The sequence below is a fragment of the Anthonomus grandis genome, chromosome 1, assembly GCF_022605725.1.
Source record: "Anthonomus grandis grandis chromosome 1, icAntGran1.3, whole genome shotgun sequence".
In the NCBI taxonomy this organism is placed as follows: domain Eukaryota; kingdom Metazoa; phylum Arthropoda; class Insecta; order Coleoptera; family Curculionidae; genus Anthonomus; species Anthonomus grandis.
The window spans coordinates 33,170,079-33,185,874 of NC_065546.1; the positions used below are offsets into that span (position 1 = coordinate 33,170,079).

Here is a 15,796-nt window from a genome sequence, read left to right on the forward strand (position 1 = left end):
CTTCTTCTGAATCCGTATCACATATAACCTGGGCCACAGATTCCAATTCATTTTGGGTTAAGCTTTTCGGATTTTTTATCTTTATTCGATGCCTGAAAATTAAAAAAAATATATAAATTAAATATACAAACGTGTGTAGGTACCTTCGTGGCACCAACAGAGGTAATCTTGTACTCCCACTTAGATTTTTACTTTCAAACTACATACCTATCTTTCAACTTATTTAAATTTTTATTTAATCACACTCAAAACAAATCCATTACTAATAATATTTACATATACGCGTATACTTCAAAATAAACGATTTTTTGTTGAAAAACTAAAAAATATTTTATTTTAATGTACTTACGTAATTACTCGCGTTGGTGTATTCTGTACACCACGACAAACTTCTCGGGATATTCGACCTTCTACTTAGGCGATCAAAACCACAGAACACAAATATATAGCTCAAAACCTAAGCACTACATTTGGAAGACACATCGAGCGAAGCATAGCTAGCTCGGTGACGCCAAAAAAGTGATCGTATGTACGGTTGGCGCCAATTTGGTGTATTTTTACACCGGTGCGAGCAGTTAAAGGTTAACCCATGTTCTCTCCACCAAGAAACCTTAGTTTAGAAAAATTACTCTATTCTTGAAACTGGTAATTAGGGTAAACAGAAAGAAATTTACTTCAGCAAACTTTTCTTGACCCACGCTGTCTGAATTTCCGGTTTGGCGAATCAAAGGGCTGGATCTTTACTGACTTATCTGTCAGCCGTGTTGACGATTATCTAGAAACGAAAAAAAACAGGTAATTTTTTGTAAAAGCTTAGAAATAATTGATATTATAAAAATTAATAAAAGACAAATATTCTTTGTACCTTCAACAATTCCATATTCATACATAAAAGGTCTTATTAATACCATGCTTATAGTTTACAATATTTAATTTAGAATGTATTATACTATTTTTATGAGTTTTAAAGCCCTTTGTTAAATTTGTTTCAAACTTCATCTTGTTTTTTTATTTAAGATTCGCTTCTATGCCTATGGTGCTAATTTATAATAAATTATATAAGTACCTATATCTAACTATCCAGACTTGAATGTCTTAAAGAAGCAATTTCTTGAGAACTAAATTTAAATCGAAAAATATTTAAGTTGATGTGTTAATTCTTGTAGAAAGTGATAAACGATGTCTGAGATATGCAATATTAACATTTATTTTTCTTTCGCAACTTTCAAAATTAACAACTTTACTAAAATATAGGTATTTTTAAACTGATAAGCGTATTATTAATTTTGAAATAAAATAAAATTACATATATATATATATCTCTCATCGCTCTTCAGTTAACGCATCAACTTATGTAATTCTGCGAATGATTTCAAATATTGCGCAATAGATAAGGTTTAAATTTCCCGCCACACGCCACCCAAGATAATCGCTCGCAACCTTACCATCAACGTCAATAGTCTGTCGGATTATCTGTCTGATCATCAACACACATTTCTCTATATTTGAGTTCGGTGCACGAACTTAATAAATATACCTGGACTGCCAATTCAATGAAAAGTAAATGACCACTACTAGGGGGCCGCCATTTTGCGTGATTATGTCCTTTCGACGTTGGTCACTCTGACAAATTTCAGTTGTGCCAATTGTAGGGAAACAAAACAATTAAGATCAATGTCAGAGTCTAAATATTAGTAAGTATTTTATTTTTATTTAAGTATTATATTGTTATTGCATTCGCTTTGGAGACTGCCCTAAACCATGAAAACACCCATTTGTCTTAAGTTTTCAAAACGTTTTGAGTCTAAATCCGATCTCATACATTTTAAGGATCAGATCAAGAGGAAATACAATAAACAAAAAAGTTACTGGCGTAAACATAACCTCACTCATATTTTTTTCACACAGAAAATAAACACAAACTAATCAAAAATCAATTTAAACAAAATATCCGCGTTACCTCACATTTACGTTCTTCACTGTATTTTTTGCAAATCTATTCGCTCTTTTGATAATTTAGTATTTTCTGCATTTTTATTTGGTTTGGATGTCTTAACTGTTAATGTATATGAGACATTAATATTAAATAAATTAAAACTAATACTAAGAAATATAATGGTCCTACTCTAAAAAAATATTAAAAAAATGATATTAATATTTCGACTGTTTACTACCAATACCTCCTATCTACCACATTTTCCTTATATAAGATTTTTACTTGACTAAATTATATATTTTTAAATCTATCGAATAGAAACACCTCCTAAGTATAAATATTTTAAAGTTCCCGCGTATTTTTAACTGTCAATATCACCAATCTGCACAAGCCAAATATTGTGGAAGAAATACCTCTTATTTCGCATTGTGTTATGGACAGCACCACGCGTAAATTAGCTGGTAAGTTTTATTTAAATTTATAATGTTTTCGAGGAATTTTTTTTACTATAAAGTATTCTAGTTAACCAAGAATTATTTAACTTGTTTAACAATGAATTATTATTATTATTGATACCATAATATTTTTTTAACTAGAAAAAACAATAATAAATTATTAATAATATAAGGGTGTACAAGGGGGCATCAAGTTACTTGTCCTTTATGTAGGTGTATTAAAAAATGTTGATAAAAAAATATGATTTTTAAATTTTGTTTATTGTTCAAGATAGTTCAAAATTCTGAAAACATTCTATAGGCAACTTTTTTAGTAGAATCCATTGGCATACTTAGAGTTTGTTGTATTTTATTTTAGATCAAAATGTCTATGAGAAAAGACTAAATTATTCGCATGGTAGGAAAAGAGATAGAAAATGCATCTCTTGAAGACCAATCTATTCCATTGACGCCTTCTCAAGCTAATTAGTTAGTTACACAAGAAAATTCGCTGGAATTCCTTCAGGACTGTAATAATTTCGATTGCCAAGATACGCTAAGTAATTATGGTATTGACAACAATGTCGAGATTTCGTATGTTGGTTGTGAGCGACATGAAATTGAACTTAATACTGAAATTCTTGTTCTTCTAAATACTGATCCCAGATTGATTCCTGATGAACAGTCAGCTGATGCTAATAATAAAGACAGTATTGTAAAGCAAACTGAAAACCAGCTAAATGATGAACTAAATATTGTCGAGGAAGATATTGCAGAATACGGAAACATGAGCGAGGGGAGAAAAAGAAGACACAAGGCAGACAAAAATAAATGGAAGAAAAATCAGAATAAGAAACTAAGAATGGAAGGGAAGGAATACTTGGGGTATACAAAACCAAAAGGAAAAAAAATGGAACAAAATCAAATTAGACCACCCAGATCCATAAAACCTACTTGTACTTCTTCGGTTTGTGCAAAATCAAAGAAAAAAATGTGTAAAAGATTTACTGAAGGAGAAAGGCAGTGCTTATTTGATAAATTTGATAATTTTTTTAACTGAGCTTAACTGAGACCAAAGAAAAATCTTTGTAGTTAGTCACGTTAACAGGGTTGTTCCAAGACGCAAAACAACGGTCGGTAGCTCTCGCAGAAGTGAAACCTTAAATTATGCGCTCACTTTCAGTAATAATAAATATCCAGTCTGCAGAAAGATGTTTCTGAATATTTGTTGATTCTCTTGGGTTAGGACCCTTTAATGTGCAGAGCTGGACAAAAAATAGTATCCATTCTATGCATAAGTGCAAGGAAGCACAAAATTTAAGTCACGTGAAAAACAACCCTCATCAAATAGATATTGATTTCTTAAAGAATTTTTTTAACCAGTTACCAAAATTGCCTTCACATTACAATAGGGCCAACTCTTCAAAACATTATTTGGAGCCTGTTTTTAAATCATTAAGCCAGCTTTATCAATTATATTGTGTAACGTGTAAAAATGCAGATAGAAAACACCTTTCAAACAAAACATTTTACTGTCAATTCAATGATAGTAATTTGGCAATATGTAAACCGAAAAAAGACCAGTGCGATATTTGCGTCGGTCATACTGTTGGGAATATTAGTGATGATCAGCACTAAATTCACATTCAAAAAAGATAGAGCACGAACAGAAAAGCAAAATGATAAAGCTTCAGCTCAGGAACAAAACTGCATTGTTCTTACTATGGACCTCCAGGCGGCTAAAATTTGTCCGAATGTTCAAGCAAGCAGTGTGTTTTTCAAGACTAAATTATGTGGCCACAATTTTACGGTGTACGATATTAGTAGCCATCATAGTACATGTTTTGGGTTCACTGAATATGATTGCGAATTGGTAGCTTCTGCGTTTACCTCATGCATTATTGATTATTTAGACAGACACTGCACCAACAAAAAGTTACCTGTTATTATATTATATTCAGACGGTTGCACCTATCAAAACCGGAACAAAGTCTTGGCCAATGCATTGCTTAATTATTCCATTAAAAATAAGATTCCTGTAACTCAAAAATTTCTTGAACGGGGTCACATTCAAATGGAGGGTGACTCCGTTCACGGCTGCATTGAGCGGAAGCTCAAAAACAGAGACATTCACCTGCCAAGTGACTATATTTCATCCAGCAGAAAAGCAAGAATTAAACCAATTAAAACTTATTTAAAGACTATTCAAAAACTTCTTTTTTGAAGTATACAAATATTCGACCAGGTAGGAAAGCCAATGATCCTACAGTCACGGATATTCGTGCTTTACATTACAAATTAGATGGAACAATTGAATACAAATTGCTATTTGATGATGAATGCAAAACACTACTCTTAAGGCCTAAGAAAAGTTCCGAAGTAATACTTAATTATCCTTAACAAATCCAACATTCCGATAAAAAAATCAAAATATAAACATTTACAGGAACTTAAAAATGTAATACTGGATGACTGTCACAGTTTTTATGATACTCTGCCATGTAAAGAAGACTAATTATTCATATGTAAAGCACTAATTATTTTTAATTAATATTTATTTAATTACGCCTAATTTAAAATAAAAACTTAAGGCTTGTATCCATATTTTATTTAAATCCTCCTATCTTCAATAAAAGCTATGCCAATAACTCCTATGTTACAAAAACACCTTAAAACGAATTTTCTCCTACAAATTACATAAAAATTGTTTTACTTAAAGTAAATAAATTCCTAATCAATAATGTTCTAATAACTTTGCACTTAAAAATTATTAAATTAATTTTTTAAACGTTTTTTTTTCTTCCTGTAAAATTCTGGTTTTTGCATATAGGAGGTATTGGTAGTAAACAGTCGATTTATTGTTTATTATTGTTAATATATTTTTTGTTGGCAACACTAAAAATGTTCATAGTGACCAACATCAAAAGGACACAACCACTATAAACATGGCGGCCACCAGGCAGTGGTCAATTTTGGGTATCGTGGCCATATGCATTGGCAGTCCAGGTATATTTATTAGACAGTTTTCAAAACCATTAAAAAGTATCACCAAAACCACTAACTGACATGTATGACATTTGAAGTGTCATTTATCGTATATCCCTACCGGCACCCTCCGCTATCTTATGGACGATAGGCATAGCCATAAACATAGCGAAACTCATGCGCCTTAATGTTATTAATGATGTAAGTTTATTTGGTCTCCTTTTGTCTGAAACAGTAAAAATAATTTTTTTTTATTTCATAACAATGACCACGACCAACCCAAATCTAAATTCCAATGTCTTGAAATTTAAGTAGGGTCAGATTTAATGATGAAGATGACTTCTAATAGACATCTTAGCAAATAATCCCTCCAGTTGTTGTTGATCCAGCAAAATAAAACATCATACACAATAATTGTGGTCTGATTCTGGAGCTGCAAAATCCTCAACCATATTGTAACTTTAGGTACTTTCCAATTTTTAAATAATGCTACCTAATTAAATTAGATATAATATTATAAACCACATATAATAAAATATCTATAGTTTGTTTAATATCAAATAAAAATGAGATTAAAAAATTTAAGGAGTAATAATAGTTAACAGTAGTTCCTGCGATAATAATATATTACAATAATTTATTTTTCGCTACAAGTAGCCCCAAAGGGCAAGAATATTAAATGAAAGCAACATCAGCATTTACCAGCCTCAAATGCTTACACCTACTTACCACTAAACCGATCGGTCTATATTTAGTCCCCATTCAAGGAACATTTGTAAATAAATAACAGGGATGACTGGAATCCTTCAAAGGTTTACTGTTAAATTAAGCAGAGAGATGCGTTGGCGTCCAATCCCCTTCGCATTCCAACTTCGTAACCGCCGTCATGTGGTCGAATTGGTTTATTACGTAACATAGTTTTAATGGGGGCGGCTCGAAAGACCAAAATGAGATGATTTATTTTCCAGTTGTCAAACTCCCGACCCGGAAGATGACAAAATAATGGTGCGACTCCATGGGCTTGAGAACAATAAGCGATCGGAAAGTTCGAAGAGTACCAACACGCTGGCGCACTACAGCAAGCAAGACATTTTGGAACAGTATTGTATTTCCGAACGGGGCCTGGGTGCCTTGGAAAATGGCGGACACAGCATTTTCGGGTAAGAAATTTTACATTTCATTTTTGAGGTCAACCATCTGTCATAAATTGTCATTTATGACGTCATCATGGTTCCACTATTATTTAGAGACAAAAAACATCTGATTGATTTTAAGAGTGTCTGCCTGACGATCGCAATTCCCGATTAAATTTCAATCGGAAGATTCGTAATGGAAATTCATTATATTCGGCGAGTGGCCGAAATTGGTAGGGAAATGGAACATTTTTCTCGCGGAATATCAGTTTGTAAATCCCGACGGGAAATTACTTTATGGGTGAAAATAAATATCATATACGACAGAATTAATTGATTGGACATTTAACTGAATAAATTATTAATATTAATTTTACTTTGATCGGCGTGTCATTATATATTTTCAACGCGTTTTGTAATATTATTTCTAATTTGTTAATAATTTTATATGTTGCACTAAAAAAAATTAATTCCTTGACTTGAGAAGAAATTTAAATTTTCATTTAAATTCCATTTTACGTTATGAAAAAGAGGATACTTCAATTAAAATCATAAACTCTTGTCGCTGTTTCAGTATATTTTACGTAAAATAAGTAAACTCTTAGAGAAGTGACTTTAAGACTTTGCTAAATAATTTTTTTTGATTCAAGAGCATAAACCCTTAATAATACAAATATTATATTTCGAATCAAGAGCGATTTTCTTGATGTTAGAATGCTGAAGTTTAACTCAATAGGAAAACTCTTTGGACATGAGAGTGTTCGACATGAGACGGACCTTTCTTCATCTGACAGTTTTGGATTTTTACTTAAAAGGCGTTATACACACGAGGCTAAAGCAATATATTGTAACGATTTTGTCAACACTGAGGAAACCAGGTGATTCTCTGTGATTCCAGAATGACACAAGTGGACGTCTGGAATGTTAACGGCAATCTTCCGGAATAGCGTTCTGCCGAGTATATAAAGAGCCGCATCGCCAATAGTTATCAGTTGTCAGTCCGTGCCAGAGATTTAAATAATTGTAAATAAATACAGTGAAAAGAAATATTTCTAGTAGTCACGAGGGATCGTGTTGTCGTATTGTTTTAATGTACGCCACATTGGTGTCAGATGTGGGGTGTGAAAAATAAATAATAGAGAACTTAAATAACTCGCAATTAAATGTGTGAAAATGCCGACGCTGGTACCACAGATATAACAAGCTAACGCAAGCATTGCGTTAGCTAGTTATATCTGTGCTGGTATATTTAAAAGTGACTGAGCTGAATAGGGAACTGGCGGCCTTGTGATACGGCGTCAACTTGAATGATTTGCTGGTAAATTTCGCCAACGTTGAAGTGAAGTTACAAGAAAATCCTGTCACACTCACGGATTGGAAGAAAAGATTTTGGAGAACAAGCAAGCAATAAAAGAAGATATTCTGGAAAAATCTTCTTTTGTCGAAAAGCGGATTCTCTCATGGGTGGTAAAATTCAAGAAGTTCAAAATAAAATTACAACGTTGGACGTTGTCACTATCGATCAGCTGACCTGTAGATCTTCAGCAGAGACCTTCAAAAAAGCGAAGTTTATGCCAATACGGAATCTGTTCTGTTAGGATTATGCACCTTAAATCACTTCAATTTGATGGTACTACATAACGAAATATTTATCAGCGTTTGAAAGGTCATCCAAGGAAAAGGCAACTGCCCTTAAATTCGCTTGAGAGGAGATGCTGTTGCCATCCTACAAAGAATGTTCCCAGAAGAACAAGAAATGTACGACCGTCTAGTGAGGCATTTGGAGATGCGTTATAACCAGTCACACCTGGAACATCTACCAGACCCAGCTGAAAAGTCGTTGCCAGGGGAATCCTTCCAAGAATTTAACGCCAACATTGCACGTTTGGTTCGACTGGCATATCCAGATTTCCCGAAAGGATTCGTGAAAGGTTTGGCAGTCCCAGCATTCCTGGATGGATTCTGCGATAGTGAAATGAGATAGTACTTCCTACTAGCACATTCATCTAAGCTAGCAAAGGTACTAGCACGGACCCTGAAATTTGAAGCTGCCAAAAACACGAATAAAGGTGAGGCTCTTGATTGGCAAGTGATCCGAGAAGGGGACGACTTCATCCATCAAGCGCATGATTAGGAAGGCAATTGGAGAACCGCGAGGCCTATAAGTTGAAGTGTTAGAAACGTGACACACAAAAAAACACTCTCTAGAAGTCGCTAGTTTCACTCCTGTCAAACTAAGGAAGGTCGGTGCGAAGAAGCGATCGTCGACCTGTCTTCAGCAAGCCGTAGTAAAAAGATCCTGTCTTGAGGAGTTCAAGCTTTGTCAGCCAGCAGAGGAGGAAGATGCTAAATTATTAGGAACCATCATCGTCGATGATACTTGGCAAAATGGAGATCTTATAAAAGACCAGGAGAAGGATCCCGATATCTAGGTAGTCCTAACAGGGATAAAGGAAGGAAGGAAGCCATCTTTCCCAATGTGGAACTCCCTAATTTTGGAAGTTGGACTTTTGAGATGGAAAATGGTTGATCACGTGCTTAAATGTCGGAGTTCAATTTGCTAAAGAAATCCATGCCGGTATATCAGAAGGACACCTTGGAGTAACAAAGACCCTGGGAAAGGCAGACGTAAAGGACTGGTTCAAGATATGCGTTGTATGTGCGGCAAGTAATGGGCCGCAGAGAAAGAAGGCTTTCGTGCATCAGTACAACGTAGGAAATCCCTTTAGAAGATTGCTATTAACGTTGCTGGTCCGTTACCCGAATCAGAAGAAGGAGGTTAGTTTATTGTGGTCGTAATGTTCTATACTTCAGTAAAAGGGTTAAGGCACACTCTCTACCAAATCTGTCAGTTTAGTGTACCTTTAGAGCTGCATTTAGACCAAGGACGAAATGTTGAATCTAGTTTATTCTAAAACAGCTGTTAGATGTTTGGTATGAAGAAAGTGAGAACTCTGCATTACACTCACAGGCCTTGTAAAACGAATGAATAGGACCATATCGGATTTTGGTCTCTATTCATCAAAAAGACTGGGATAGGTTTTTCAATTGTTTCTGCTGTATTGTCGATCGGTCATCTATAAAACCACAGGCGAGTCTCCGGTTCGAAAAGTGATGGTAACAGAACATTACCTCCCTTTAACTTTAACAGACTAGCTCCTTATTTTAGAAACCACGAAGACGCTAAACTCCGGCAAATGTAACCAGTCGAAGTTGACATTCGATAAAATAATGGTTTCCCATTTTACACGTCCTGTTTAAAACTATCTGGATACTATATTTCCAGACAGATGAATTGGTAGAAGAGGACCTTTTGAATGGCCACCAAGATCTCCTAATCTAATTCATTTAGATTTTTTCCTGGGGATATTTGAAATCCAAAGTTTATATACGAAAATCTCATCCATTATTCTCAAAGAGACCAACATACAAAATTGACGAAAACAAAGAAAACACAAGTTACGGTCTCACAACTTATAATCACAGGCTATACGTGTTTCGCTCTAGCTAGAGTATCATCAGGCCTTTAAAAGGTATGAATTTTGTGTATGGCTTTTGATGGCCCGATGATGCTCTAGCTAGAGCGAAATACGTGTAGCCTATGATTATATGTTGTGAGACCGTGACTTTGTGTTTTCTTTGTTTTCGTTTTCTTTGTTTCTAAGTAGTAGAAGGTCGGACAATCAATCATAATTAATTACCTCAAATAAAAATCATCATAAAATTTAAGTTACTAACAGAATAATTCAAATCAAAGTAAAAAGCGTGGGGTCCATGGAGTACAGTTTTTTGGGATAGCCATTCTACTGCAAATCTTTAGTAAGAAGTGCTACTTCCGCCTTGAAGTCTGCGTCGTTATTGCAGATGGTTACAGCTCGGTTGTACAGAGACCTGATGATTCCAAGTTTAGTCGAACCAGAGTGATTGGAATCAAAGTGTAGGTATTGTGTAATACGCATCATCAGAATTCACGCCACATTGATCCCATCAATCATATAGAATAGTAGCCTGCAGAATAGTAAATTGCTTTAGTTTACACTTGATAACGGTCGGAGATACTTACCGATCGAAACGTCGTGTTGTACGAAAACAAAGACAATGTCAGTCCGACTACCTGTTTCTACATTACCATTGTCTACCCCTTTCAAAAACAAATTTACCACGGAAGTTACCATGATATACACACTTGAAAACCATCAACTCCTTAACTTTCATGGGCAATATAGCGAAAATTAGATCCATTTACTGCTATAATTTCCAATAAAAGACATACCTTTTGTAGGTGCCTTTCTACGCACAGCAACTACTCGTGCTCCTCAAGAAACGCTCCCTCACTCCTTACGGGTTGCCTGAGACAACGCGTCTCCTCAGACGAGAACCTTTACAAGCTCTACAGCAGAAATCCATGCGATTTCGCTCCATATCCCAAAAAGCAATGGTGAGCATGCTGTCCTAATAATCAGTTCCCATACGGTTATTAAGGTTTTATATTTTTTTTAGGTATCCATGGTCTCCAAATATGACCCTCCAAGAACAAGACCTCCGTAGCTCCTATTTCCGAAAAAGAACCTACGGGGACCCCCGCCGATTCACTTGGATGCCTTCGGAGGAGGAGTCGATACGCATGGAAAAACCCCGCTCGATCACTGACCTCTCTTATAGAAACAACACGCTAACTCAAAGGTTTGTAGCATAGAATTTCTCATTCAATGGTTAATTAACCTTTTTCCAGCAAAAAGCATGTGAGTTTCGCCCGCTCACATACCCTCACATCCTTCGACGACGCCATGTCCTCTCTTAACTCATCCTCGAGTCACTTAAACCGAATAACGAGGAGCCAAGAGCGGCTCTTAGATTTGCGAAAATGTAACGAAGCAGCAATCACGAAACAACCGAAGATGTCCGAAAGCGGTTGTCCGGTTGATGCTAAAGTGATTAAAGGTCCGATGAAGACTCAAGCAACCCAAACCGATACTGTTTTGGCGAAAAAAGCGGTACCATCTGCGCATATCAGCTTCAGCCCCAAGTCACTACAGAGGGTGAGTACACCAGAATTATTGGTGGCCGAAAGTTTTTCCCCATTTAATTTTCGTTTAAAGGCTAAAATGGTTTCCCAGGCCGCGCAAACTAACGGATTCAATGGTCGTAAATTAACCAAATCAATCTCGGAGGCCGGCAGTACGTTTGCTTCCCCTTTAAATAAAGACAGGGGATTTTTTGTGGATTATCCGGACCACGAACCAGTTCATCGGTAAGACCCCCTACATTATTTTTAAGGAATGTGTAGTTATTGTTAAGAAAGATTTGGTATCACCCTCGATAAGGGTAGTACAAGGATTGTTTTAAAGGGTGTTTTGTTTTGTCCAAGGCGACTGGATATATCTATTTATTTATTTATTTCAATATACGGCAGAGCCAGTGTACAAAAACAAAATAGATAATACAAAATACTAGACAATATAACGATATAAATACAATACTAGGATTACAAAAAAAAAATATACCAAGATAAAACCTCTGAAAAAAATCATCAACACGGCTAAAAACTTAACTAAAAACTTAACACTATCCAAGGAACGTAGGTTAAAGTGTAAGATTATTTATTTTTGATTTGAATGACCGCCGCCGGAAAATGGATCCAAACTATTTTCATTAAAGAAACGCAAGGTCCTAGTCAGTGGAGAAAAAAACCTATAGTTGGCCGAATGAAAGGGTAAACGAAACATAGAAGAGTTGATCCTTCTTTGACAGGTGTTAAAAGGAATTGCTTCCAAGACGGTAGGACAATGATATAAACTATTTAATATCTTATAAAACGTTAAAGCATCAGAATAATGCCGTCTGACTTCAAGATTAGGGATATTAAATTGGACACTGATAGCATTAGAGTCGATGTAATAATTACGAAAAATATTAACTTTAGCTCTATAAGCAAGGGATCTTAAGAATCTTCTTTGTACAGCCTCAAGGCGTTCAATATGAGAATCATAATAAGGGGACCAAATTACAGACGCATACTCAAGCACGGAACGTACCAAAGAGTAATAAAGTAATTTGAAACAATAAGGTGAAAGATGTACACTATTTCTAGTGATAAAACCAAGACTACGCATACTCCTGTTAATAATATCCAAAATGTGCGGCAAAAAAGTTAGCTTGATATCAAACAGAACACCTAGATCTTTAACTGTATCAACTGACTTGGGTTCGTCATTGTTGATTGTGTATTGATAATTAATAATTTTATTAGAACGACCAAACAAAATACATACACACTTCTTTACATTCAGTTCCAGACTATTGCTATTACACCACTCAGCAACACTATTTAAATCCAATTGAAGTAGCTCCGCATCAAGATATGACTCAATGGCTTTATACAGTTTAAAATCATCAGCAAAAGCAAGATGTTTTGAATTAACAATTACATCACTCAAATCTCTTATGAACAAGTTAAGAAAGACTGGTCCAATATGCGAACCTTGAGGTACGCCTGAAGATACTTCAATACCATTAGAAATATAATTACTTATCCTGACCAACTGTGTGCGACCAGTCAAAAAACTGTGACAAAATTCGACCAAAGTTCTACCAAGGCCCATAGTCCCAAACTTCTGAACCAGATGTTCATGACCAACCCTATCAAAGGCCTTCGAGAAGTCTGTGTACATACTATCGACCTATACAGACCTCTCAAAAGCACCAATCAAATCATATTGGTAAGTCAACAGGTTAGTCACCGTAGATCTACCCTGACAAAAACCATGCTGATGATCACTAAGCAATCGCCTACAGTGCCACGAAAATTGCACAGAAAACAACCTGTCAAACAGCTTAGGAACTACAGACTGAATACACACACCTCTATAGTCACAAATATCAGTTCTATCGCAATTTTTATGAATTGGTGTTAAAAAGCTTACCTTCCAATAATCAGGAATTTTGCCTGATGTCAAGCAAAGATTGAAAAGGTGACGCAGAGGCTTACTCAGAGTGCACACACAGTTTTTAAGAAAAACAGATGGCATACCATCAGGGCCAAAAGAATGTTTGTTAGGAAGGCGTAAGATTTCATCAAATATGTCCAATAAAGAAAAAAAAAGCGATTTAAATCCAGACTGTAATCAAATTTATAGTCAGGAGCCTTGCGGACAGGTTGCCTGTATGTAGTTTCAAAATACCTAGCAAATAAGTTTACAATATCTTGACCATTACCAGCAACCTCGGCTTCCATATGCATGCTATTGGGGTATGAATCAGACCTACGTAATCTATTGATGTGTTTCCAAAATGATGAAGGATCATGAGTAATTTCAGTATTTAATCTTTCAATATATGACCTAAAACATTCATCACAAAGAGTTTTACATTTATTCCTAAACCAAGTGGGAAAATTAGATGATTTAAAATGTTTAATTGGAACAAACATCTCAATAGCAAAATAGAGAGCATTGTAAAAAATATCAATGCATTTATTAATATCCTTCTGATTAAAAGCGTTATCCCAATTCATGCAAACAAGGTAATTATTAATGGCAACAAAATCATAGTTTACAAAACCATAATAATAATCATCATACTTAAGACTAAAATCACAATTAATAGGAATACTTATTTCATAAGCAGGATGGTGGTTTGATGCCGGTTATAAATTTTCAGTGGCATATATGACTTCAACATTTGACAAACTTGAGAAAAACAGATCAAGAAATGTACCAAACAAATTTGGCAAGCCATTCACCTGCTTAAGATTAAGATAGTTACAACAACTACATAGCACATTTGCAGATGTTATAGACTTAGCCGTCTCAACATGCAGTCCGTTCACAGAGTTCCTCTATACCGCATGTGGCAGATTAAAATCACCACACAATAGAATTTCACAACTAGTATGAACACTCACAAGATCCATGGATGTAGAGGCAAATTCCTCATAATTGATAAAGGAGAAGCAGGAGGGATGTAGACAGCACCAAAAATGATATTCTTGTCACTGCATGATACAAGCACAAAGATGTGTTCCAGGGTTGAATCACTGGTCTGTAATAACCTGGTTTTAAAACATTTACGAACAGCAATCAAAGTGCCATTACCCCTTTGCCTCCCCGTATTTGTGTAACTTCGATCTTGACGGAAAATATTGAAGTCAGTGTATCCGAGTCGAGAAAATCTTCATTAAGCCAAGACTCCACCAAAATTACAACATATATGCAACTGTTGACAGCATTTCGCAGATCAGCTATTTTAGTTCGCAAATCAACCGCATTATGAAAGTATACATTAAGTTTTTTGGAGTTTGCTTAATAACATTATTCCTCTTTTGTTGGACCTTAGGAATGCCATTAAAATATTGTATGCATAAGTTCTGTTCTGTACGTGAGCGCAAAGTAAGTTCTTCATAAGCATTTTTTACTTGCTTACGTTGAATAGGTGTTAGGTCAGCTTTTATTTTTATATTTTTTGAAAATTATCAAGTGATTTACGATTTTTTAAAACAGAGGATGCCAGCTCACTATTAGGGAAAACCACTCTTAAAGGTCTCAATTTGTCTTTGTTCAATTTGCCTAGACGATAGGCTTTAAAACTTGGACAGGTAATATTTAGTCTTAGAAAGCACTCAATTACATACTTCTTGTCGTGATCTAAACGAACTTTAGATTCTTCGGCATTACTCTCAGGGACATCATAAAAAATAACATTCTTGGATCTGGAAGCTCTTTCGTGCATTTCCTCGTAAATCTCTGCAGCGGTCTGCTCAGCAGCCATGTTAGTCTTACTTACCCCCTGAGATTTTAATTGATCCAACTCATACTTAAGGTCTTGGACCTCAGATCTAAGCTCAGATACCACTAAGCCAAGGTCGCCTGTCTGAATAGCCTTAATTTCATCCAACAGACATGTCAACTTAGTGTTCTGATCGTTAATAGCATTAAAAATATTTAGTATGATCAAAACAACATCCGACATCTCAATATTCTGTTTGTTTACTAGACGATCTTGAATTTTCTCTCCTAACCTCGAAAAGTCGTCAGCTGTTTCAGCGAATTGATCCTGGGCACTGTTCGAAGCATACGGCTGCAAAACACGTTTACGGGCTGTAACGGAATCGCTGTTGGCGATCGCAGGCAACGGCAACAAGTCGGACTGATGACCAGACATTACTCGACCCGACAAAGATGCCTGCTGATCTTAAACCTGATCCGGGTCACTCAACAGATCGGATGGCGCCAACGATGCACGGCACCTAACCTTTTTGACATGAACTGATAAAATTTCAGCAAGAAATCAAATGTAGGGAAAAACAATGA

At 35.5% G+C, this 15,796-nt stretch overlaps 1 protein-coding gene across 11 annotated transcripts in view; it reads left to right on the plus strand.

Annotated features, from left to right (window-relative positions):
- The window catches only part of LOC126740017 (uncharacterized), a 95,121-nt gene that overhangs the window by 14,103 nt on the left and 65,222 nt on the right, over window positions 1-15,796 (plus strand). For 8 of the 11 annotated variants that reach the window (XR_007661772.1, XM_050445894.1, XM_050445907.1 and 5 more), the window contains exons 1-6: window positions 5,242-5,376; window positions 6,324-6,515; window positions 10,771-10,926; window positions 10,989-11,171; window positions 11,221-11,527; window positions 11,588-11,739. Coding sequence is in view for 10 of the 11 variants with exons in the window: in XM_050445894.1 (XP_050301851.1) it covers window positions 5,360-5,376; window positions 6,324-6,515; window positions 10,771-10,926; window positions 10,989-11,171; window positions 11,221-11,527; window positions 11,588-11,739 (1,007 nt within the window). In the remaining variant the exon portion in view is untranslated. Of the gene's footprint in view, window positions 1-5,241; window positions 5,377-6,323; window positions 6,516-10,770; window positions 10,927-10,988; window positions 11,172-11,220; window positions 11,528-11,587; window positions 11,740-15,796 lie in introns of those variants that run through there. The other 3 variants (XM_050445918.1, XM_050445925.1, XM_050445911.1) reach the window with 2 other exon arrangements.